The sequence below is a fragment of the Anastrepha ludens genome, chromosome 5 (genome assembly GCF_028408465.1).
Source record: "Anastrepha ludens isolate Willacy chromosome 5, idAnaLude1.1, whole genome shotgun sequence".
NCBI lineage: Eukaryota > Metazoa > Arthropoda > Insecta > Diptera > Tephritidae > Anastrepha > Anastrepha ludens.
Window position 1 is genome coordinate 78,633,194 of NC_071501.1, and position 27,220 is coordinate 78,660,413.

The 27,220-nt window shown below is 36.3% G+C and overlaps 1 protein-coding gene across 1 annotated transcript in view; it reads right to left on the bottom strand.

Annotated features, from left to right (window-relative positions):
- The window catches only part of LOC128863707 (uncharacterized), a 156,289-nt gene extending 129,514 nt beyond the window's left edge, over window positions 1–26,775 (bottom strand). The window contains exons 1-2 of the mRNA XM_054102991.1: window positions 25,668–26,775; window positions 179–978 (exon numbers count right to left, since the gene is read on the bottom strand). Of these exons, the coding sequence (XP_053958966.1) occupies window positions 179–308 (130 nt within the window). The 5' untranslated portion in view covers window positions 309–978; window positions 25,668–26,775. The remainder of the gene's footprint in view (window positions 1–178; window positions 979–25,667) is intronic.
- Window positions 26,776–27,220: the final 445 nt, after the last annotated feature.

Sequence of the window (27,220 nt, forward strand, 5' to 3'; positions counted from 1 at the left end):
ACCCTAATATACATACAATAAATACAAACGTTCTTACTATTTCTTGCTTCATATAAATAAAACAAAAGAAGAAAACATTAATAAAATCATCAAATATAATTCCAGCAACAGCAATCAAATTAAATTAGAAGTCATATAAATTCACAAAACAATCATACAATTATATATTTCAACTTACCAAATATTGTAAAACAGGAACATAGAAATATCCATTTGAATGCCAAAGCGGCCAGCGCGCCCATGGATATGCAGCTGTCACGGCGACCGTCTAAAAGGTCGGCAACACTGTAGACTTTTATTTTTGCCATGAGTATTGGCAGAATGAGCGTTAACGTTGTTTTTTGTTTTCTTAAATTTTATTTCATTCACAATACACAGCTCCGAACTAAACGAATGCAAATATCGTATTCACTTGAAAAATTAAAAAAAAAAAAAAAAAACAATTACTGTTTTTCTTTGACTGCTCTCACGTACACGCACGCACACACGATTGCACGTTACTCTTTGTGGTTACACATTTAATTTACGTTCCTCGTATGCTCGTATACCCGTATTTCCCGTTGAAAATCAGGTAAACAAAATTATGTATGTATGCGTAGCAGTGCTGTGGGTATGCCCCCCTTTAACAGAGTTCGCTCTCAATTTTCATGCGTTTTTCCTGAATCTACCAATGCTGTTGTTAACTGGATGTGTACATGTACAGCATATACATATATGCTTGCAGATATCTGTGTAAAAATCAGTTAAACATTTCTTTGTGCATTTTCCGAGAATGCTTATTGCTCAAATTTTCCGGCAGTTTTGTTTGTATATTTGATCAAAAGTTTGGCTTACACCGAATATTTTCTCTTCATTGCTGGTTGTTGCAATTCAACAATGGCCACTTACATAATTACGCCGTTCGTATTAGTCAGATTTAGAAATAGTTTGCTTTCACAATGAAATTTTGTATAATTAGTGCCATAAAATTTGATTATTCTGAAACAAGAAAAAAATATTTATTTATTTAATTTCATTTATTTGAGTAAGAAATTTGATGAATTTACTAAATTTAATGTCTATTAATGGAATACCAGTTGTAAAATGTTTACATTTCTACAGAAAAAATGCATCAGTTAATATGGAATTGGATGGGTAAACCTCATATTAATATTTAAATAGACATATTACAAGCGCAAGAATCAGATTGATTGGTAAAGAAACTTTGAATTTAAGCCATTTTTCATCTCATATGCAGCAAACTTTTTCCCATATATTAGACAAATTTTGTATTCGTTTGTCAATATTCATGAGTTCTATTGCTTTTCATCACGTACCTGTCATGTGCAGATGGGCAAAAGTATATGACTGACAAATAAGGTGCCACAAAATTTAAATTACGAACAGGCTATTTTGGAAAAAAACTTGCATTTGTAACCTAACCACTTTGTTTAGCTCAATACATCCCCAGAGTTACTTAAATCTTTTTCCTTCCGTGGTCTGCCATTACCTTTCAAAAATACGAAAGGTGCCTGCAAATTAAAATAACTTAAATCTTTTTTCTTCCGCCGCCTGTTGATATTTTTGGAAAAATCAAAAAATTTAAAATTTAAATAACTATTGGCAAGGACTTGAAGTAAAACCGAGTCTCTATTCGTGAACATGTTCAACAAGCTTTGTACCCAAATGCCGTACGTCGAGTACTTAATGCTGTGCGCCTTAGATTTAATGCTTTCTTCTATATCTCAAAAATCAGATTTGTTTGAAAAAATCAAATCTCAAAAAAATCGAAAAATTTTAAAATCATAAATAAATCAGATCTGAGATAGACTGCATTAAATTAATAAAAATGTGATTTAGTTCGGCAAATGGTGACAAAATTTGAAAAAAATCTTGATACATAGCGCTGCTTTCTGTAGAAGAAATGCAAATGCATTTTATGTGGTTAATTACCTTAAAGTGACCAACAAAGTAAAATCTTTGTAAAATCTATTGGGTTGGGGAATCAGTTAGTAGCGTTTTTATATTTTCTTTTATTTTACAACGATTAATTAATTAATTCTTCATTCGATGAAACTCTTTCTGCTATGCAAAACTACGTTAATTAAATTTTTGATTTATTTAATTTTTTATTAATATTGAGTCTTAGAAATGGAATACCCAGGAGGTAAAAATCAATATTTTCGACATCTGCCCTTATTTACTTTTTATCGAAGTTAAAAAGCTATCGAAGCAGCCCGGGACAATTGAGACGCGTATGGAGAAGGTATAATAGACGAGGCTACCGCACGGAATTTACGTCGATGACACGTCCCGCAGCGGAGGGTCTTCTGAATTTGAAGAAGAACGTCTCAAATCATTTCTGAAGGAGAACAGTCGCCAAAAGAGTCGTGAATTGGCGGAAAAAATGAAGTGCGATCATAAAACAATTCTCAGTCACCTTAAGTCACTGGAATTTACCAAAAAATTGGATGCCTGGGTACCTCTCGAGCTCAACGAAAAAAACAAAGAAAGTCGCCTTAAAATTTCTTCTCAACATCTCGCCCGCCATCGACCAATACGCGGTCATAAAAGGCACTTTTTGTACCAAATCGTCACGGGAGATGAGAAATAGTGCCTATACATCAGTACGAAGCAGAGTGAGTGGGCCCGGAGATACGCCAAAGCCGAGAGTCAAACAGGATCTTTATCCAAACAAAATTATGATATGTGTTTGGTGGGACTGGGAGCGCATGGTGATCTGAGAAATGCTCAAAAGGAATGTCACGGTCAACAAGGACATGTTCGATATGTTACAAATGTAGTCAAAGCCGCATTCTAAAAGCTCTAATAGGAGGTTCTTCAGCATCCGCCGTATTCTCCAAACCTTGCACCGACCAAGTAATCATCTGTGGCGGTTTTACTTCAATATAAAGGAACCTTCAACAATTTACATGTAGAGGTAATTTATGAATCCCTATAATGATGAGCTGGGCGTCAAAGAGTGCATCAGCTACTGGCTAAGTGAAATTCCACCTAGAAAATTATAGGAAACATTAGGGAAAACCTTAGCAGAGGCCATATTAGGGTAAGCTACAAACAGGTGCTTTTTTCGATTGTAACGGCGTTAGATGAATTTCTTAGCGGATTTGACAAAAACCTTCACAGAAGCCCAGCACGTTTGCTTTGTAAAGCAGTTTGAAAGTCCCATATATTGATTTCCGAGCGATTTCCGAACTGTTTTGTGGTTTGTTTTGGATTTTGTAACAGTTTCTATATTGTATGTTCTTGTACGACATGGCACTGTACGACGGCAATGGAATAGTAAAACTCGCCGTCGTACGAAAGTGTGTGGAGTGATTTTTGCAGTTCTGATTAAAAAACCTAAACAAAAAAAAAATATTTAGTAAGCTAAGAGGATTCTTAATTCTGTTGCAACACGGAATAAGTTCGTACTTATATGGATTCCAGGATACTGCGTGGTTCAAGGGAATGAAATTGCCGATAATCGGAATCAGTTCTGCAGGAATCAAGAAGTAGATCAGCGATTATGTATGCAATTTATATAAAGAGCGCTGCCCGGTCTAGAACACTGCAGAACTGCAAAGTATTTTGTGACAAGCCCGAACAGATAACTGTCGGACTTTCCGCTAAAACTTGGAAGAAAAGACGTTCGGTCGGTCGGTTGGTCGGTATTATTACAAGACACAATCCATGGGGTCAACATATGAAAACGATTGGAATCATTGAGGACCCGATGTGACAGCCTTGCATAGAGGAGGTGGATAGCCTTGAGCATTTTCTCTGAGAGTGTTCTGCATTTGCTAGGCTACGAATTTTAGGTTCCGATGTTTTGAGAACAAATAAAATTCGTTCTCTCAAACTAGAGGATCATTTCAGATTTATCAAATAACCTCGAAAACTTGCACAGCTCTAACTAAATATATTCCTTTATTCATTCTATCTTTTTCCTTCTGTTAGGTAGGTAGGTAGTTAAAATGGCAAGAGGGCCACAGGCCCACTTCAAGTAGCATTTACGTGCTGTTTTGATACCATAATGTGGACCATTACCTGTGCAAAGAAAAATTGTTGGGAAGAGAAAGCCTTCTACAGCCATCCAGTGCTGTTGATATAGTGGAAGAGATTTAGGCTGGAGAGTTTCTTCAAGCTATCCCCAAAGGGCACGCTAAGGAATCTCAAGCGCCTAGCCGCCAGAGCCGGACATTTGCAGAGAAAATGTTCAACAGTCTCTTTCTCTGTAGGATCCCCACAGCTTCCTTATTGTAGGTTGTACGGAATTCCAAGCTTTTTCGCATGACTACCGATCACTCAGTGACCAGTGAACACCGCAATGAGTTTGGAAATTGAATGGCGGGGGATTCCCATCACCTTAAGCGCTGTTTCTATCGTATTGGGGCCATAGTGTTTTCGAAATAGCGCACGATGAGACAGACCTCCATCTGTCTGGCGCTTTTCTTAGAAAGAAATTGTGTAGTTTCCCTTTAACAATGGACAAAGGGACGCTGATGTCTGAGAGGGGGCCAGCTGAACCCGGTTCAGTCGAACGCTTCCTGGCAAGCTCGTCGGCAGTTTCATTTCCCTCTTTATTCCTGTGCCCAGAAACCCAGATAAGGGAGATGTTTCCTGCTCGATCGAGATGTTTGAGCTCCTCCTCACAGGAGTTCACCAGAACAGAGCTGCAATACGGCGACGGCAGGGCCTTGGTCGCAGCTTGGCTATCGGAGAAAATATTAATGTCTCCGTCCCAACAGCGATGCCGAAGCGTTTTGCTTGCTTGCAGGATCGCGAAGACCTCTGCTTGAAAAACGCTGTTCGTTTCCGGCAGTTTAAAGGAGACCGAAATGCTGGCTGATTTAGAGAAAACCCCCGCTGCCAGTCCAGATTCCATCTTGGACCCGTCTGTGAAGACGGAGGTACCTATAACTGTGCCGACTCTCCCCTCCTTCTAGTCTTGCCTGCACGGAAAGATAGCCCTAGCACAACCCTCAAGTCCCACTTTGCGGATGGAGAGATCAGTGCGAAGTACAGAGAAGGAAGGGGAAATCTGCTTCAACATGCTACTATGTCCTACAGGAAATTGCCTCCAGAGGCCAATCTCCTTCAACCTAATAGCGCTCATGTTCTACAAGCACCCTTCTGAAGAGCTACCCATCAAACTAGGAAACCATATGTTAACATTGGCAGAACCACTAAGTTGTACATCCGTGGCTTGAGACCCCATTTTTTGCAGAACATAGATTTACAGGCGTTGAAGGCAATACTGCCCTTCTTAACTCGATTTTTTATGTGCAGCTTCCAGTGGAGCTTGGGGTCAAGTATTACATCAAGATACCTGACTTCCGATGCAAGTGTAAGACAGTGGTTGTTTAGTCTTGGAAGCTTAAAAGGCGGAGGTTTGTATTTCCTGGTGAATAGCATCAACTCCGTTTTGTCAGAGTTGACTCTGCGACCGCAACGTCCTTCTGTTACTTCTATCCTTTACTCCTTGACTATCTACCCATTCACTTTGCAATGGGCTTTTTAGTCTGAGTGTTTTAGGGGTTACCAAATCTATCGGTGCTTCTTAGCTCGACCTTTCAAATTTCAGTTTCAAGCTAAAAATTGTGAAGCGAAACCTTAAAGAAAGTGAAATATTTCATGTTTCGAAAAGGAGCAATGATGATTTTTCAAGCCATGGCTCTTTGTTCAATGGGAACTCGCGGTCAGATAATTCGGATACTCACTCTATTGTTGTTAAAATTGGACTTAACGATACTAAAGGCGACTTAAATATTGATGAATATGAACCCGCAGCAAAAAGCTTATTAGACGCAGTAGACTTTTCAGAACCGAGCAACATTTAGACAGAATTTTTTTCACACCAGAAGTCCTTCACATTCATAAGGATATTAAGCTTGTTTGCACGCATTGCTTTTATTTGTTGGCATTAAAGTTATTCATTTAATTGTCACAGAAACGAATAAATATCTGAAAGAATATTTAAATCAACTTACTACACCAGATCGCAAAAAAAAGATGGATGCCAACAAGAGGTTTTGAAATGAAGAAGTTCCTCAGACTTCTTCTGTGAATGGATTTGGTGAGAGTCGGACCTAATTGAGACTAGTAGTTCAGAGATTTGCTGTACAACTTTTAAATTTCGGGAAAAGCAACGTTGTGAAATCGTTTCAAATGTTTTTTTTTTTTTTGTTTTTTTTTGTCGGGACAACTAGCAAGTGCAGCACTCAGACATTAATTGAGTCAATTGTACTACACTTGGATTCCCTTTTAATTTTCTTTAAATCTACCCGATCTCCGAAGAAATCTGAGTAGATCTTGTGGTGCCAAGGAGCCAAGATGGTCGCTTCTTAACACGTCAGTGCCAAAGACCTCAAACCTGATTCGGGCGAAGGCGGGGCAGACACACAGGAAGTGGTCCGCCGTCTCATCCTCCTCTTCACAAGCTGGGCAGAGTACACTGTTTGAAATGCCCAACCTTTCCATGTGCTTTGCCCACAGAAAGTGGCCCGTCATCAGTCCAACCCGCCGTCTGCACTCCCCTCTGCTTAATGACAGAAGGTTTTGCGACAGTCGATCGGACATGACAGGTAACATCAGTTTTGTCCATCTGCAGCCTCTCTCAGCCTGCCAAGCTCGCTTGTGGGTAGTAGTTACCCATTTGCTAACCGTGGCCGTGATGGCCCAGAGCCCGCTTTTCCACTCCCCTCTGCGGTTGGTTTCAGAGCCCATCTTAGCTAAGGAGTCAGAGGTCTCGTTACCCGCGATACTCACGTGTCCCGGGACCCATGTTAGCATCAATCTATTATGTTTACCGACATAGTTCAGCCTGGATTTACAGGACTTCACTACCCCTGATGTGGTTTGGGGGTTGTCTAAGGCCATAAGCGCTGCCTCTCCATCGTTTTTCCACAACAAAGTTCATCGCTTCTTGAACTGCATACACCTCCGCTTGAAACACAGATGCATGCATTCCAAGAGCAAAGGGCAGTTTTGTCCCGCTGGATTCCACGTAGACCCCAGAGCCGGAGCCATGCTCGGTCCTGGAGCCATCCGTAAAAATGCGAAAACAGTGTTTGCCGGGCTCATTTTCTGAGTCTCCCCACAACTGAGCCTCTGGTAGCACTACACTGTATCTCTTTTCAAGTACGACTCTTGATGGCATTGAGTCAAGGGGCATGGAGAGAATCGTCGTTTGCTTAGTTTCATACACTTCTCTTACAACTATTTAATCTTGCCAAGTAATCGGCTTAGTAAAATACTAACAGAAGTGGACATGTGGCAAATGCGATCCAGATGAAAAAATAGAAATTTATGAGATCCTTATCCCATGGCGAGGTAGACTAATTTTTCAACATATACCAAACATGGCTTATTCTTATGGTATGAAGCTTTTAAAACTTTGCTCTACCGAAGGATTTATGTACCTGGTTAGTAAAAATATAATCCGGGAAGTCATCAACCGGCTTGAGAGACGTTGGTTAGGCCAAAATCGTTATCGAAAAGCTAAGCGTTAAATTAAAAGAAGAAGGTTGTACATTATACGAGCCCACTTTTATACCAGCTATGAATTGGCGCATTCAATGCTAAATTTAAGAACTAATATTGTCGGTACCATTCGTGCAACCAAGAAATATTTCCCAAAAGAAGTAAAGAGTACTCCGATCTCAAAAAAAGCGAAGTGGTATCTAGGGAAACTGCTAATGATATAGTTGGGCTTAAGTGGAAAGACAAACTTCAAGTCGGAATACTTTCTGTAAAGTATACCCCAGTGATAGTATCCAAATATCCAAATAGCGCATGCATTTCAATAAATTATAAAATTCAAAAAACATATCAAAGTCTTTATCATAAGAGAAGCAAAACTCTTCACGTCTCTATGAAAATTGGGCCAACTTTTTGTGCAGGAACCAGCTTACTCTGAAAATACAAAACGAAAGCATTTAGTGTCACTCGAAAAAGTACGATAAAGTCGAATGCGAAACAACCCTTAGCGTGCGCTTTCGTACGACGAGGCAGCATAGGAAGTATCATATTAGGTGCCGTGGCACTCAATGTGTTAAGCATTTTCGCCAATCCAACTCTGATAATTTTGATTGTTTATGAAGCCACTTTACGGGAAATGAGTCTCATCAGTGAAAATGATTTTCTTAGCAAAATCAACCAAAGCAACATCTGACGAACGAAGCACTGATTTTGATGATATATTTTAACAATTCCAGTGCATTTTTGAATTTTTTAGCATACTGTGGCTAAGTGCAACCCTAAAAGTACTAGCACCAAATTTGGCAACTGTAGCTTTGCCAAGATGGCCGGTTTATGCTATCGAAGTATGAGCGCTGCTTTGAAAAAAAATATTTATAATAAAAATCTGGAATTATTATGACTGTATATTTCTTTCTTCTATGCCATAGCCGTAGCTCAATGGGCTGGTGCATGTCTACCATTCGTAAATGCGTAGGTTCGAATCTCCGTTAATGAAACATCAATGATAGGAAAAGTTTTTTCTAGTAGCGGTCGGCCCTCGACAGCCAGTAACGAATTTCCGAATGTATTTCTGCCTCGAAAAAGTTCCTCATAAAAACATCTACCATTTGGCGTCGTCTTAAAACTGTAAGTCCCTCATTTGACGCACGCCACAAATAGATGAGAAGTTCGACCAAACACTCAAAAAGGGTGTAAAGGGTGCTCAATTTAGAGGTAACGGATTTTAAATTGAAATAAAGCAACGAAAATTCAAATTGATTGGGCAATCTTTATTATTTTGTGTAGAACCATTAATGATATATATTTCTAGAAGAGAATCCCCTTGAAATGTTGGCCGCAACTGCGCCGTAATTCCGCCATCTGTGAACACGAAGGTTGAATGACTCGCTGGTGGATTTCGGTCGAGATCTCGTGAATAACTTCAGTAATGTTGGCTTCCAATGCCTCAATCAAAGCTGGTTAATTCACAAAGCATTTACTCTTTACACATTCTTACAAATAAAAGTCCAAAGATGTGATATTACACAATCTTGGTTGCTTGGTGCCCAATACACTTCTCCGAGACGAGAGATAAATTGCTCACCGAAACGACGGCGCAGTAAATCCATAGTTTCTCGGACTGTATGGCAAGTAGCGCCATCTTGTTGGAACACGAAATATTGTGGAGATCACCGGCTGCAATTTTAGTCATCAAAAAGTCGTCGAGGCGTTCGTCAGTCTCTGTTACATTTGCGCTAGGCTCGTCTTTGAAGGGCCCATATTCCTTCATGATTAATTTTTTCTCCAGTCCATAAGCCTCGCCAAATGGTTGTTTTCAATGGATATACGACGGTTATTGAATAGCGTTGGGTTACTCTTCAGCATAAATATGGCAATTTTGCTTATTGACGTTTCGATTAAGCTACAAATGGGCCTCATCACTGAACACCATAAGTTGGCATGAGCGGGCGATGAACCATCTTTTTAGAGCATCGATTTGCGTAATATAATTCTCTAATTTGCAAACGTTGTTGAGACGTAAGTTTTTTCATGATGGCATGTCAATGAATATTGAAAAAAATTATGTGCTTAGTTTGACAGTAGTCACGCGTGATCTGCCAAAAAACCCTTTTGGAAAAAGTACCTCCGATCTGATCACACCTTACATTTATCATAAAATACATACATATAACATTTTATTTTATATCTATCTATACTAGAGAGTGGCGTGAAACCTTGCATGAGCATTAGAAAATTTAAACTCTAAATTGCAAATACATTAATTTTCATTTTTTATGTGCTGTCACTCAACCACAAAACTAATGTATGAGAACTCTGTTGGCGTAGGTGCATGCGCTAAGAATTTTTAATTTCAAAATATTGCTTCCGAAAAGCCCAAAAAGCATTTCACACATTACTATGTTGCTTGCCATTGGCGATACGGTAATCTGCATACTTCGACATAAACGCATACACCTTTCAATTTTCCATAAATTGTAAATTAAATTTGCCTTTCTATCCGCCTTAAATAAAAGCTTTATTCACACCCAAGGCGGTTTGTAAGCTACTCTAATTCTGGGCTCGTAAATTATGAACGGCACCGCCACAAACATTAAATCCCAAACAATTTCAGCTTACTCCTTTGAATATATTACAGTTTATTAGCTCAATTAAAAGCACTGAAATGAATGTCGGAAACACTTATAAATTGCCTGCGCATATAAAAAATCATTAGAATTCATAAAAGAAAAAATATAATTTAGGGCTTTTACTTCACCAACAAAATGGTGCACAGGTACTTTAAAGGCTGGCTATTAAAGGTGAAAGTAGGCAGGCACCTTTCCTTGAGCAATAAAAGCCATAACCTTCAAGAATGTACCTAATTGGTGACTAACTCAAAAAATGTAATATTTATAAGCACAAATTCTTGCTCATGGCATGAGGAATGTGGATGCACGTGTTGATTACACGCTTATCATAAATTCAATATTTTATATTGCTCTAGGCTAAGTATACACCTTTTAGGCAAGAAAAATAGCACAACGCCATTTACGTATGCAAAGCAATGCTAAAGGAGAATGGCAAACATACTTTCATACATGCAAGTGCACACATAGAAGTGAAGGTGAACAGCCGCGGTGAAAAATCAATGAAAGAGAAATTCAAGCGTAATCATAAATAATCCCCTACAGCTGTAAGAAAGGATACTAAGAATGGGTGGAAGGGTAATTTTTTTCTTCTCAAGGCAGTAGGTGGTATGTGGATTAGAAAAAGAATGAAAATATGGCATAAAGGAAGAAGTGAAATGTGTAATGTATTGTTGGAGTAAACGGATTAGTAAATGGTGAAAGTAATTGTATACTTATTTGGACTACTCCTCTTTTCTTGCAATGTATCTGCAAATATTAACAAATACCTTAGGACAAATTATCTAACGCAAAGGGCATTTTAACGATGAAACGATGTCTTCTTCAGTGACTTTGGTTTGCTTGTTCTATCAGATGATGATGTCATTGAGGGATTGTTAAAGATTAAAAACTTGGCTCATTCGGATGTAGACGGGCTTTCTGTAACATTGTTTAAAAATTGTCGCTCTTCGGTTCGACCTCTTAAACTAATTTTTAACAAACCCTTTGCCGAAGGAATAGGTATTTATCGATGATTGGAAGCTGACTTCAGTCACTCCTATTTTCAAAAGCGGTAATAAAAGCAATATTGTAAATTACAGACCAATTTCCAAATTATCTGCTGTATCTAAACTCTTTGAATGCATTGTTAAAGACAAGTTATATTTTAGTGTTAAACGTCTAATTAGTCCACGTCAGCATGGTTTTGTAGCTGCAAGATATACCTTATCTAACTTATCCGTTTTTTCTGATGATTGCCACGCAGGCTTCCAGAATGGTTTCCAAACTGACGCGATATACACGGATTTCTCTAAAGCCTTTGATAAAGCCTCCCATACGATTTTAGTAACTAAATTGGCTTGTCTCGGTTTTCATTCGACTTTCCTTGATTGGATTCGGTCCTATTTAATAAAGAGATGCTGCACTGTAGTTATCGATGGTGGCACTACACTGCCACCTCTGCACAGTGGTCCGGCGGCCGGACAAAATTCAATTTTTCAACATTTTTAAAATAAAAATTTGATAATGCAGATGTCTTCTTAAATATTCAAGGCAGATTTCCTGAAAATATTACTTAATTTAAAAAATTTTTCATTGTAGTTTTTTGACTTTAAACATGAAATTGTATGCAAATCGTACTTCATACAAGAGTTTCATTTTCATGTCTGCAATTAAATATTACCATTTGATTGTTAACCAAATATTGAAAACAAAAAGATAATTGAATATATTAACGGAAACAGTAATAATTCTCTTAAGTTGTGGTACAAAATCCAATTTTTTATTTTTGAAATTTCAAAATTTTTCGAAATTTTTTTTTCAAAGATCAATTTTTCGAGTGGTCCACACCGGTCCACTTGAAATCAACATGAGTGATGTAGGCACATATTTCAGCTATGATCTCAAACTTATTTATTTTATTGCGTTCTTCAGAAAAAATTTGAAAAATGATCCAGCCTCAGAAAACAGCTCATCAGAAACCGAAGATTCTGAATCATAAAAAAAAATTAAAAATGAAAAACAAAAAAACAACTAATAAATATCCAAAAAAAATGTAAAAACTAAAACAAAAAAAAATTAAAAATTAAAAATAAAAAAAAAATTAAAAATTAAAAAAAAAAATTAAAAAAAAAAAAAATAAAAAAAATCTAAAAACAAAAAAAAAATGAGGAGAGAATAACCTTACCGTAAACCTCCACGTGGTACTCTCTGGGGTCGTGAAAAATGTAAAAACGAACTCACCAGCTAATTACGGAAGCAAAAATGTATTTAAAGTATTCAATGAATTTAAAATTTGCTAAAACTAAGGTCAGATTCGTCATCACTGAGCCTTAAAACCCCTAAGTATATATTTTCAGCTTAATTAAATAAGTTTTTGAATTTTGTCCGCCAATGCCTTCTGGTCGGACCACTGTGCTCTGGTGTACCTCAGGGTAGTATTTTAGGACCTTTGTTATTTGTTTCGTTTATTAATGATATTTATTCGTGTTTTTCCTTCGCTAATTTTCTTCTCTATGCTGATGACCTAAAAGTGTACGCTAAAATAAGAAATTCTAGTGATTCAGCCGCCCTACAGTCCGAGTTGAATAATTTATTTTCCTGATGCCTTATAAATCGTCTATTTCTTAATATTGAAAAATGTCATAAAATCACATTTTCTAAGCTTCAAAACCCCCTCAACACTTCTTATCAAATCAATTATACATATCTTGCTTCGTCTGATGTGATAAAATATTTAGGGGTTTTCTTTGATTCAAAGCTTAATTTTAGCACGCACCTAAATTATGCCATTTCCAATTCTCTTACTATGATCGCTTTTGTTAGACGTCACTCATCGCACTTCACTGATCCATATACTCTTAAGATTTTATACCCTGCGTTTGTGCGGTCCAAATTAGATTATGCCTCTTTTATTTGGAGACCTTATTATGCAGTTCATATAAATCGAGTGGAGAGGGTTCAAAAAATGTTTGTGCGTTTCGCGCTACATTCACTCAATTTCTCAGACCCCAAACCATCATACGACTCACGCTGTCGTTTGATTAGTCTCTGTCCATTAAGTGACAGAGGTACGTTTCAGGCAGTTTCTTTTATTTTCGATCTCGTTAATGGACTAATTTACTACCCGTTTCTTCTAGAAAGAATACATTTTAATGTTCCTTGCAGGAACTTTCGCCGTGACAAAATTTTTCATGTTGGCGTTAGGAGGACATTATATAGTGCCAAAGCGCCTCTTATTAGAACGCTGTCTGACATTAACTATCTCGCCTCCCTTTTGGATCTAGACTTTCCCAGGGCGAAACATGTATTTAATACCCAATTAAAAAATTTCTTCCTTTGTAAGAATTGTAAATAATTACCAAGTATATTTTGTTAATTTAGTTTCCTAAGCTTTAATTTTGTTAATTACTTCTATATAAATACTCTTAGTTCTTTGTAGTCTCTAAGAAACTTTGTATTTCTTAACTTACTAAAATGAATGATCCTCCTCTGTAAGTTATAAGAAATTTTATCTTTTTTTTTTGCTCATTACAATTGAAGCTAGTTAATTATAAGTTTAATTTTACTTTGATTAATTAATTTATATTAGCATTAATCTGTTTTCATAGTCTGTAAGAAATACTGTATTTTTTAGACTATTAATTGAATTAAATAAATAAATAAATAAATAAATAAATTAAAAGTACCTGTAATACGTAGACACCAGTTACATAACTACAAGTACGAGTAAAAGGATATTTTAGTGTAGTTTACAGGGTTTTATTGACTAGATTTGACAACTTTTTTGTTTCATATTATTTAATTATTTAAGGTATATTATTTTCAGGGCCTTTTATTTAACTTCTTTTACATACAAAAATGAAAATATAATTTACGGTGTTGTTCATTTTGGCTCCTCATTTTATTTGAAACACAAAAACAAAACAAACTTCTTTTACATACAAAAATGAAAATACAATTTACGGTGTTGTCCGTTTTGGCTCTTCATTTTATTTGAAACACAAAAAAAAAAACAAATTATTAATCAGTGTGGCTATGTCGCGTATTAGAATAAAAAAAAATAATAATAATAATTTGACAAAATGGCGCGGTTTTGAATTTGACACTCTAAAAATGGGGTTTCTTTGTAGTTTTTTAATCAAACAAGTACAAAATAATAGAATTAATAATATGATTCTAGTACAGGGAATAACTATTGATGTTGTGCGCAACATATTAAAATTTTAGACTATTCGGTTAAATAGTTTTTCTTTGTTTTTACAACACCAGAACGAAAAAAGACGCTTCGAGATAAATGCGTTTAAAGTTTGAGGTACAGGAGCACGCGGACCACTCTCTATATAGTTAATGGGCTGTAGAATCTATAATATCGGGAATTCCCGCTTGCAAATTTCACAGTATATTCTTGAGATACCATACTTTCGAAATATCGAAAAAACAAACTATCGATTTTTTTTTAATTTCTGTACCACCAGGTTCCCTTAACTTGACAAGTTATGGCACGTAGGGCTACTCTAAAAGCGGAATTCGATGCCGTCAACACAATTCTGCGACGTGCTTTCGCAATGTCTCGGTGACAGGTGCTTTTGCGTTAAATAAATAAAATTCCTATTCTACTTAAAAAATAAAAAATAAACGCTGGCGTACCACAAGGGAGCTTATTGGAGCCTCTGCTGTACCTCCTTTATACATACAAAAGACCTATAATACAATCGGCAATTCATTATGAACTACGATATTTGCGGATGATACTGCGCTACTTGGAGCACACGATACACTTGAAGGTGCTGCTACTAAAGTTCAAATGCTGTCAACCAGTTTGCTTCCTGAGCCAAAGAGTGGAGAATTAAACTAAACCAGAGCAAATCAGCCCACATATTTTTTTTCTCTGAAAATATTCAATAATTTCATACTTTAATGAAGCCAAATATGATAGAGGCTGATCAGATTGGAGGTACTTTTTCTAATAGAAATTTTTTTTCTACAATCACGCGTGACTACTGCCAAGCTAAAGACATAATTTTGTTTAGTATTCATTAACATTTCATCATGAGAGGACTTACGCCTGAAAAACTTTTACAAATCGGACAATTGTATTACGAAAATGGACGCGCTGAGAAAAATGTTCATCGCGCACTCAGGCCAACTTCTGTTGTTCAGCGATGAGACCCAATTTTGGATTAATGGCTACATCAGTAACCATAATTGCTGAAGAGCTACCCAAAGCCATCCAAAACCAGTCATTATATCTATTGAATGAAACTATTTGGTGTGGTCTATAGACTGGGGAAAAAGCAATCATGAAGACTGGCGCCAATAAATTTGGATTTTAGTTGTTTTATTTCAATTTACTTTCAACAAATTACTTATTTGCAAACAAAACCTGTCTGGACCTATGACGTCAACGTCTGCAGAATGAGGTTCTTCGAAACGTAGTATATAAATGCAGCATACAACATACGAAATAAAGATCCTCATCGTAATCTTTCATGTTAGCTGCCTCTGAGGTCACAATTTGCCATAGCCTACAAACAGCGTCTACAAAACTATGTCAGCTTAGTTGCATCCACCTTATTTCAGTCGAATACTACGCAAGGACGGCTAAAGCGCATAACAGTTGCAGACCTCTTTCATACAGAAATATAAAATGCTTATTTTTAAAATTGAAAAAAAATTAAATTAGTATTTTTATTTAAATACTAGTTGCAATATTATAACGTCTCTGTAAATTGTATAAGATGTGTTAATATGAAATAAAATTAAAAAAATAAGTTTTAACATTTTTTTTGTAAAAAATATAGCTCATTATACAACAAAAGCCATATAAATCTAAGTTTCCAAAAAACCAATAAATTCATTAAAATTTCACACTGGTTTTTCTAGAAACATTTTAACTATGTATGTAGATTTATTGCCCATTGGATGTTAGTAAAGTGCAATAAATTGAAAATAATGTGCAAGTTTTAGGTGTGATTTTTTACAATTTTTGATCATGCAGTCTTTTCGATTTTTTTTACATGGAAGAAAACCAACAACAGCGCCAGTAAAAAGAAAATAGTTAATGCGACTTTTTATCCATTTTAAAGTTGTACCTCGTCACACTAAAATTTAATAAACCATAAAACTTCAACATAGAACACCGAATCGTTAAAGCAAAAGGCGCTTTCGCTAGTTTAAGGAGTTACATACGTCAACAATTTTTAAAAATCGATTTTTTTTACAGATTATTATTCTTCATAGTTTTAGACGTATTTCTGTGGAAGTCGATTGTAAAAACTCCCCAAGATACAAAGTTATGGTGGAAAATGTAACTGCCTGACGAGAGTTTGAAGCGCACAGGTAGCAGTCTTTTGTTTGAAGCAACGACTTCGAGCGAAATGCACTTGAAAGTTTAAACTCGTTTTTCTCGAAACTACTTTTCCGGCACGGTCGGCATGATAACTCATACAGTCTTTACAATTTTTTCTCTATAGTCTGTCGAGCCGGATTTTTAATACTTTTATTGAAAAATTTTATAAAAAAAATACGAAAAATTAACAAACATAATTCAAACGTTTGTGGACATTTGTTCCGAATTATTCACGTCTGGTGACCAGATCACTAGTTCTCTAATGCGAATATACTGAAGGCCGTTAAATATTGAGATTCTGGAAGCAAATGGCGCTGGATAGGGCATACTTTGCGCAAACCAGCGCAAGAAGTCAGCAAAGCTGCCTTAGACTTGAAGCCACAGGGTAAATGAAAAACGAAATCAATCGAAATCTAAGCATTATGTGCCTAGTAATCGGCGCGATAGCAATTAATCGTCATCATCTTAAAACTGAGAACTTGAAATTTTCCGGAAATTTTGACTAAAAGGTTTGAAATCTCGATGACAATTTTTAATTTTTTTTTTCAAATTTTGGCAGTTGGTTTTTGTAGGAGAAGGAACTAAAACAGAATATTAAAATTAAAAGAGAAACAAATAAATGGTCAAAACTGGTCTATAAAGCCCTGTTCTGTTGTTATTTAACGCAGTGTGTTCTGAACCAATCTGTTTGGTGGGTACAATATTTGGGCACTTTTCGGGTCTTCTAACTGCAAACAGAATTTATGAGCCTATCCAGGAACAAACTAGAAATTGTCACGGGCATTCAGGGCTTTGTAGGCTTATTTATCATCTATGGTTTCTTTAATCCCCAGTGACGTTAAGTAAACCGATTAGGAGGCATAACTAAACTAGTTATTTTTTCGTGGAAAATATGTCGCCCTATATTGATGCCCTATAATGATTCACAAAGACAAGAAAATCATTGTGACTTAGGGTACACAATAAAGTGCTTTTTACAATAATATAAGAAAATATGTTAGAGTTTATCTGAAAAACTACTTGTTATGGAACCGCTCAATTGCAGTTTAGACTTAAAAGAAATGGTCAAATAATATATTATTGTATAAAATAATATAAAAAATATATGTATAAAAGAGAAATAAAGGCTTCTGTTTCAATTCTGAAGTTCAATGCAATTTGAAGCTTGCTTTTGAACGGGAATAGTTCCAATGAGAACACTTTTCAATATCAGATATGCGCTCAAAAATTTGCATTGCCATCTACAGCTGTTATAAATTTTTTCTCTCATTTTCATTCTCATTATTGCAATCACTCTTAATAATATAACTCAAGTGAGCAGCTTTATCGCTAACAAAGGTATGTGCATATTTTTATCGAGTTCTGCAACGCCACCTTATGTGTAGTAAAATATTTGTTAGGACACCCCATAGGTTCTCAACATTTATAATTATCCTATTTGAAAATAGTTTTAAACAGTTTTATGAGTAACCTGCAATCTCTTCAATGACTAATTGAAGAATTTCTCACAGTTTGAACCATAACGACGGTTTTCATAATATCATCGACATTTGCGGTAATTGTAATATGATTTGAGATTAGCTGGAACCTCCGTCTTACTATTGTTTTCTAAATTATATTGGGTCCACAAATAGCAGACAATTATTTTGAACGCCTGCTCTGACTTTTCATTTTGGCCCTAATAGTATTGAAGAATATATCCAATTTTTTTAATTTTTTATCTTTACTTGGAAAGAAGCTGAATTCGATACTAACTTCATTAAAACACAAATCTGTTAAAAAGCCTTTTCAACCCTCCGTTGGGCACCTTTTTTAAAACCTCTGGTTGGGAGGCCGGGCCTGGCTTTTTAAGTCCTGTTCGAGGATTCTTTTTAAAAGATCATATCCATAAATCGTTAGAAAACTAATTTTTAGAGACGCTGCCTAAGCTCAAGTTTATAGCTATAATAGAAATTTGTTATATTCGAAACCAAAGTAAAAAAAGCTAGACTGTGCAGACTCGGGTGCTCAACGGAGGGTTAAATAGCAGCTTCATCTTTATATCGATGTGTAGTATGACGCGACGCCAATTTTCACAAGTGGTTCAAAAATTCTTTGATACCTAAAATTCTACGTTATTGAGATCCATCCATATTAGGGTTAAAAATGATAAGGTGATCATCAGTAGATTCAGGTAACTTTGATAAAAGAATAAGGGGCACTCGTCACACGCACCAAGGGAGGCATTCTTACATGACTAACGGCAGCAAACGCAACTTTTTTGGGGAAACTTTCAAATGCAGCTGATAGTCAAAGGGCTAGTGGACGGAAGGAAATAAAGACAGCATCTCCCACTCCCATTTTTAGATAGCGCTTGAACTGTAATTTCCAAACATTCATCTCTCAACCACTTAGGCTTCATAAGGGCCATTCGGGGCTCCTTCGAAAAAGCGTAAAATTTCCCAATTTTTACTTACGTTTTCGCTTATTTTGAGGAAATGAAGGCACTGAATTTGAGGAAAGCATATAGAATTTTGAAATTTATTTAAAACTTATAATTTAATTTTATTTAAAAAATATCCTTTTCGATTAAAAGAAATTTTGATGGAAAGAGTTTGAAATCTTTCAGACGTTACTATGCCCGAAATGATTATCCAAACGAACACCTCATTGGGCTTCAGAAAATTTTCATAAAATTTATTACAGCAGTGTTACCTATGGTGCTTTGGCTCAGTATTCTCGACCTCGTGTGCAACACTATTTTGATGCAGCACTTCTTTTTGCGTGAAACGAGATCTGCGCTCTCTTCATAAGAATTTTTCTTGGGAGAAACTTACAGCTTTAATACTGTTTTAAAAGCATACAGAGTTGCAGTAAAACCGCACGAACTTATTCATAGTCCTATTAATTAATAAAAAAAATTTTAACAATTAATTTTTTTGTTTTATTCACTTATTTTTAAAATTTTTTTCTATTCCGCCTACGGGTTACTTCTTTAATTTAAGAATTATACTTTGATCCTACGATCCGCCCGGAGTTATATACAGGGTGGCGCACGAATCGTGCTACAAAAACAAAACGTAATAACTTTTTTTCTGTGTGAGTAATCGGCTTTTTATTTTTTTTATTTTGCAGATTAGTATTTAGATTTACAAAAAATGGAGGCTTGGGATACCGAAAAGAGGATTTGGATAGTGCAGCGGTACCATGCTTTGCAGTCCATCATTTCCGTCCAAAGAGAATTTAGGCGGGAGTTTGGCGGCACTCCCCCGAGCAGATGGACCATTATGAGGCTGGTGAACATGTTTGCTGAATCTGGAAGCATCGCACGCAGACCGTACCATCGAGATCCCCATGTTCGGGTCGAAGCCACAATCGCGGCTGTAGCATCGTCAATTCAGGCAAATCCAAGAGTTTCGACTCGTAACTTGTCGGCGCAAATTGGAGTTAGCAGACGGTCATTGCAGCGGATAGTTCATGATGACTTAAACTTGTTTCCGTACAAAGTTCAAATCACAAGCAAATTAAACCCTCTGGATTTGCCTATTCGCCTGGAATTTTGCCAAAAAATTATTGAAATGGCCGAAGAAGACAACAACTTCATAAATTGCTTGTTTATGTCTGATGAGGCCCATTTTGATCTAAACGGCAATGTAAACAAGCAAAATTGCCGTATATGGAGTCAATCAAATCCGCAAATACTCCATGAGATGGAACTGCACCCAGAACGAGTCACAGTGTGGTGCCCAGTTTCATCAAGGTGCATTGTCGGGCCATACTTCTTCGAAGAAAACGGTGTAACAGCGACTGTAAATGGGGACCGTTATTTAAACATGTTGAAGGAGTTTTTTTATCCAGAACTGCGGCGAAGACGTATCCCTTTTAACAGCATTTGGTTCCAGCAAGATGGAGCAACTGCACATATAGCCAGACCGGTTATGGAGGAGCTCCAACGAAAATTTAGAAATAAATTGATATCCAGAAATTCCACTTTCCGCTGGCCCCCAAGGTCACCTGACCTCACTGCACCAGATTTTTTTTTATGGGGTTATCTCAAACAAGAGGTGTATAAAGCAAAACCAAGTAATTTGACTGAATTGAAGCAGTCCATCACAACAATAATTGAGGCGATCCCGGCTTCAACCCTTCATGGAGGTCATTTACGTTCTATTATTTTCAAAACTAATTAGTTACATAAAATAAAATTAAATTATCTATACAATAAAAAAACAAAAAGTTAAATACATTGATTAGAAAAAAAGTTATTACGTTTTGTTTTTGTAGCACGAATCGTGCGTCACCCTGTATATTATTTGGGTATACCTTTTTTTACAAAAGAAAATACGTAATAGCGTTTAAAGTAATTTGCAGAATGGTTTTCACAAAATGTTTTCGATTTTTAATGAAGGTAGGAAACACTTGGCGAAATATACTTTTTCAGTATTAAACTTTACCAGTTAATCATGTATAACAACCAGGGTTTGGTTAAAATTGTATTAATGATTTTTTAGTAATTGAATTAAAGCAGAAAAATCGGATCTTTGAAATAGAATTTATTCGTTTAACTAAGGAATTGAGTTAAATTTTTACTAGCACTTATACAGTCTGTGTCAGAAGAAAATAACCGGTTTTTTTATTGTAACTTCAAAATATATTTCGTTCTGCTTTTTGCTGCATACTAGTCCCACTCAAGAGCTACGACGTCAGTGTTAACTCAAATTAGTGTCGTACGAAACTTTCCCGTGAACGTAACCAAACAAAAATGAGTGAAAAGTACGCGAAGCGTTTTGAGGCGGTATTTTTATGCACGCATTCGAAAGGGCCGAAATTATCTTACGCCGCGGCTACAAAAGTGATTAAAAAATCAAAAAAGTTTATGGTGATGTGGAATGAGCGGTATAAAGTGTAGAAAAATGTTGATGACTTTTCCGAGCGCGGCTTGAAGCGAGTGACGACAAAAAATCAGAATAAAGTGATCGCCCAAGTTTTTAAGCGGAACCCTTCTTTGCGTGTACGCCAATCACGCACAATTCTTACTAAAAAGGGAATATATGTGAGTATCAACACCTTCAAACGACGACTGAAAGAGGTGAACATATCCTATTGTCCCACATCATCAGAACCACTGCTCTCAGAAAAACACATTGAGAAACAACAAAGCAAGAAAATGGGGTCACAATATTGGACTGGCCTTGCTAGTCTCCAACCCTATTTAAAATGTGTGGGGGCTATGAAAACGCATCTAGCCGGAAGGCCAGTCCATTATTCAACTCGTGCGTCAAGTTCGCACAATCTAGTCCTGTTAGTCGACGAGCTACGCAGAGAAGCTTGTTCAAAGCATGAATAAGATGCCAGGCTATACTCGACAACGATGGAGACTACGCGGCTTATTGAGTATTTTATACATATTTTCATGTAAAAAATTACAAATAGATATCATGAATAATCGCGGTTCCTTTTTTCTGACACAGACTGTAAATAGGATGACTGAGTTGGTATATGACTTCGGACTAATTTTTTCAATACCGCTCCAGCAAATGAGAGGTCAAGATCTTTGACTTAATACTCGTTCAATGGAGCTCATTCATAGTGTAAATGAATTTGTTCAACTGTTCAGGTAATCTTCTTAAAATATCAATGGAATCAAATACACTTGCAAGCACATTTAGTACAAAGAATCAAGGCAAAAGTGTTCTTCTACTGTCTAACGATGCCAAATCCAAAGACGGACATCAAGACTCAGTTGACGCTCTATGTCAACTGATTTGAGTTTTTTTTGTTAAGTAGCCACATCGAAACGACATACAGACTAATAAAATATTAATCGACAGTGAAAACTGAAAAAGAGCAATCAAAATACAGCAAAATAAAATATTAGTTATTTATTATCTTCGATATTGTTTTTATATCGCTGACTTTTCAAGTGTCTGACAACACTTTTTCTTGTTAAAATAATCAAAATAAGAAAAATGTTGCAAACTTTGAAATCGAATAACTTAAACCTGTTTTCACTTTTAGAATGCGAAAGACCACTATCTTCATTTACAATTTTTGGTAAAGGCGTGAGTCATTAATATAAAATGTTCCCGCTTTTTCTTAAAACGATTTTTGGCTTAGGAGGTGTTTGATTGTAATCTTAGAAATTTTTAATCACTTTTTGGAATATTTTGAAATATATCGAGATGAAATTTTGAATGAAGAATTGAAAGTTCGTAGTTATTGCAAAAACTAATATTGACAATGGCAGTTGAACACATCGCACCTCCGCTGTGAATGGCCTGCAAAATACTTTGCTGATTATTTCTATGAAGAACTGGGAAAGTTCATTTCTCACTAGACCTTCTGAAAAAGGTCTAAGTGGTTTAACCAACTTAGTTAGGGTATGGAAATCAAATGCAGGTACTATGACTACACACCTCAGAGACACCGAGAGTCTTGTCTTAGACAAGCAACCTTGCTAGACTTATGTTGTGCAGACCTCTCTTCAAGAGCTAGTAACAAGTAACGAAAACGTATACTACATGTTGAAGTCCAAAATAAATAAGACTGGCGTCACAAAAATGTTTTTTCTGGCGCCATCTTTTTAATGAATTAGTGCGTAGGAAGTTACATCCCCAGCTAACCTCCAATGAAAGCTTGGGGACATTCGGTTCAGTGGAAGCAAAGTTTGTGTCATCGGTACAAAAATGAGTTTCGAACAAAGAGCTAATATCAAATTTTGTTTTAAAATCTATAAAACGTTTACCGAAACATTTGAATTGATAAAACACGATTATGGCGGTGATTGTCTAATTCGTGCCACAGTTCATGAGTGGCTTACACGTTTCAGAGATGGTCGTGAGGATATAAATCACAATGAACATACGGGCCGCTCAAAATCAGTAATCACCGAAAACTCCATCAAAATTGTTCATAAATTTATCAAAAAAAAACCAAAATCATCGTTGAAATTCATGGAATCGGTGTTGAATATCTCTAAAACATCGATTTTTGCATTTCATAAGGGCATTCGAAAGGCCGGTGAACCTTTCATTCCGCACAAGTTAACTGAGGACCAAAAATTGCTAAGAATTCAACATTCGAAATACCTCATTAAAGAGGCAATAAAAGACGAGAGCTTCCTTTACAATATTTCAACTGGTGATGAAACGTGGAGTTTCCAACATGAACCTGAAACTAGGCGTCAAAGTGCCGATTGGAAAGCCGCCGACGAGCGACTACCCAAAAAATCGCGTTTGGAGAAGTCAAAAATCAAGTCGATGCTCGTTTGTTTTTACGTTTCTAAGGGAATTGTTCACAAGGAGTTCATGCCAATGGACAAAGCGTCAATGAAAATTTCTCTCTTGGCGTTTTGAAGCGTTCGTTGCATCGCCCTGAATGCCGCAAAGGAGCAAGCTGCCGCTTATTACATGTTAATGCACCAGCTCATCGATCCACTCTTGTGAGTAATTTTTTTTTTAATAGAAATCGGATTTTAATCATCAATCACTCACCATATACACCTGATATGGCTTCCTGTGACTTCTAACTATTCGTAAAATTGCATTTGGTCTTGAAAGGAAAACCTTTTGCGTCCATAGAGGCCATCCAAAATGCTTGTACCGACATTCTGAAGGACATTCCGGATTCCAGTGAATGACCTGAAACACTCCTTCGAAAAGCTTTTACATCGCGCAAAACAGTGTAACGAGGCCCGAGGGGACTATTTTGAAGAAATAAGCTCAAAGCTAGCAGAATAAAGCTCCTGTCGTTTCTATTTTAGCTCGGTCTTTTTTATTTTGGGCTTCATCTTGTAAATTATGCAACATCGTAGTAATCAAAAAAATATCCACTCACAACCTGCCACAAGATACATAACCATGTCTAATTAACATCGGGGAAAAATGTTCTCGTCACCTGGTTCCAAGTATTATTTTAGTAATAATTTATTTGTAAAATAAAGTAAAAATAATTATAATATTGAATGAAAATTGTGTAACGGTTTTATTTAATATGATTAATATTGCTACTTAATTGCTGCCTTATCATGAAATATTTTCTCTATCCCATAATAAAAGTTACTAACTAACCTTTTAAGGGGTTACATGGGTTTCGTGGGTTCAAGTAATCGATTTTTTTTTTGCTTATTAATTTCTACAATATCTCAAGAATATTATCCTAAGTTTTGAAGTCGATCCGAATAATAGTTTCGGAGATACAGCCTTCGGAATGTGTGTGCTCCAAGCCACTTTTATTGTTACTCAAAACTTTAAGCGCGTTTTTCTCGGAACCGTGTTTTCAAAGTCAGTTGTCAAATGTTCTCGAAAACTACTTAACCGATCTAGATGGAATTTTACACAGGTGTTCGAGATACAACTTACTCGTGCTTGAACGAAGGATTTTGTTTTTTTTTTCAATTACAACTATTTAAAAAAAAATTCTCAAGCAAATTTGACTGAAATTGTCATTTTTTTGGAAAAATGTCTGCCAAAATTTCAATTTTTATTTTTTTTTTTCCTTCGTTCAGGCACGAGTTTATGGCCTTAACTAAAACATTTATTTTTGTTTTTTCATTTTCGATAATCCTGTCAGGAGTTATGCTGACAACGCGGATGCACCTTTTTTTCGAGGGATCACCGGAAATGACGTCACAATGGAGGAGTTTTAAGTTTTTTTTTTTTGAAAATTTCAGACATTATTCTTTAAATATGTATCTATAAGGCAGAAGAAAGTTTGAATTAAATAAATAATTTTTTACATAGAAAAAAAAAATACTGAAAATAGGCGTTTTTTTGCCCGACGAAACCCATGTAACCCCTGAAGCAAAAAAAAAATCGATGATAACTGCGATTGCGTTTAATTTTCCTAGCCGATTCTGTTTCTCATACTCATTTACCGTTAAAACTCAGACACAAAAATTCCCATAGAAAAATTCTCATATATCACAAATAGAAATGAGGAAGTGGCAAATAACAGAAGAAGAAAAATTCTGTTTAATGTGAATCAATTATTTTCGGTATCCGATTTGAACTAATAACACAAACAAAAAATAAAGAAATAAATTTTCTGTAATACTAACTCGATTTATTTTTCTATGTAATTTAAAATATCTATGAAAATTTATCATGAAAATTGTAACCTATTTATTGTCAGTAGCACTAATAATTAAAAAGTTTAATCTCGCTGTGCTGGAATTGATTCACTAAATAAATAAATAAAGCAGAAATAATTTTTTTTAAACTTATGAATAATTACATTATCGCCGTGCTGTAGAAATTTCAAATACTTACTTTAAATTTAATGTAAGCTCCTTTGCGCTAATTGCTCTCACACGCACACACGCACGTACACGTAAATGTGCTCTTAGATGATTAACGTCTACCAACTACTCGCACTGGTACCAGAAAATCGTGCCAAACTACAACTCAAATGGCAAACACAGGCTGCCAACTACACAGACATGCACATTTCCAGCGCCAACTATCAACATTTCGAAGCAACAATTCATAAACGAGCGCACGATAACCGCATACGCAGTTTGCTCGATTCGACAGTTAGTTGGTCAGCTATGTATTTAGTTGTTTTGTTGTTAAGTTGTTCGGTTAAGTTGGTTGGTTGGCTGGTTGACTGACTGTTAGCAGTTTGGTTTTAAACGGCTATCGCTGCCGCCACAGACGCCATCAAGAATGTCGACCTGATCGACGTGCTCGTAACCACCGCAATTGTAACGACCGTCACCGTCAACGCTGTCTCTGCCGTAGTCGGCTTAGTCGAAGTCGCCGTCGCTGCCGCCATTACTGCAAGGCAATAACAAATTATTTGTTGTCACGCACTTAACGTTATGAACGTTATTTTTGTTATTCTTTCTTTCACTATTTTCATTCATAATTTATACGTTCTAATCTGTCGGGAACCGTACTTTCGGGACCTACTAACCGGGTGAGTAAGCAAGAGCGAAATATGAAATATTACTTGAATTATGCTTTTCCACTTTCTGTATATTTAACAGTTTTTTATTATATCTTTTTCTATATGTATACGTAAACTTCTCATATTAATAAAGTCAATTCATAGTGCTCAACAAATGTGCGCGTTCACAAGAAAAATTTCACTTTACTAAAACTTTCCAAAAATTACTTTTTTGTTGCTTTTTTATACTTCTTTCTGGATTAGGATTTATGTTTTTACATTAAGCGACCGCACTTCCATTCCAACGACAGCAGGATGTAATAAAAGTATTACTTTGCCTCGTTACTACGCTTTGTCGAGCAGTCGACGAATGTAGTCGTTATCGCTACGCATCACTCGCCTTTTCCGTATTTGTCCTCGTTGTCCGTCTATTACATTCGCATTTTATTTAAACCGTCACTACGTACCACAAAAGGTAACCGCACAGGACTAAACGCTGTAACCAACTAAAAGCTTTGCTCTCGATTTTTCCAATTTCACCTGCTGCTGGAGGCAATGCACCAAACGAATATCAACGAATACGAAAGAATTGCCGAATTATTCACAACCAACGCTCAACTCACTTCGGCAAAATTACGAGCGAGAGCGTCCTGCAATTCGTATTGCCTGCAGATTTTTTATTATGTTTCATTTCAACTTCTACTCAAAGCTACACGGCTGCCATTTACTAACCTCTAATCGTGATGGCAGTTTACTATGCACCTTTTGTCCTACAAATATGTGCCATTCAAATGCAGTGAACCTAACGGACATGATTGGTGAATCGTTCTCAGTGAACCTAGGGGACATGATTAGAGAATTGTTCTCAGTGAGAGGGCATGCAACGTTCTCAGTTTATATGGCGCATACGTAGATAAGAGAGCAAAGATAAATA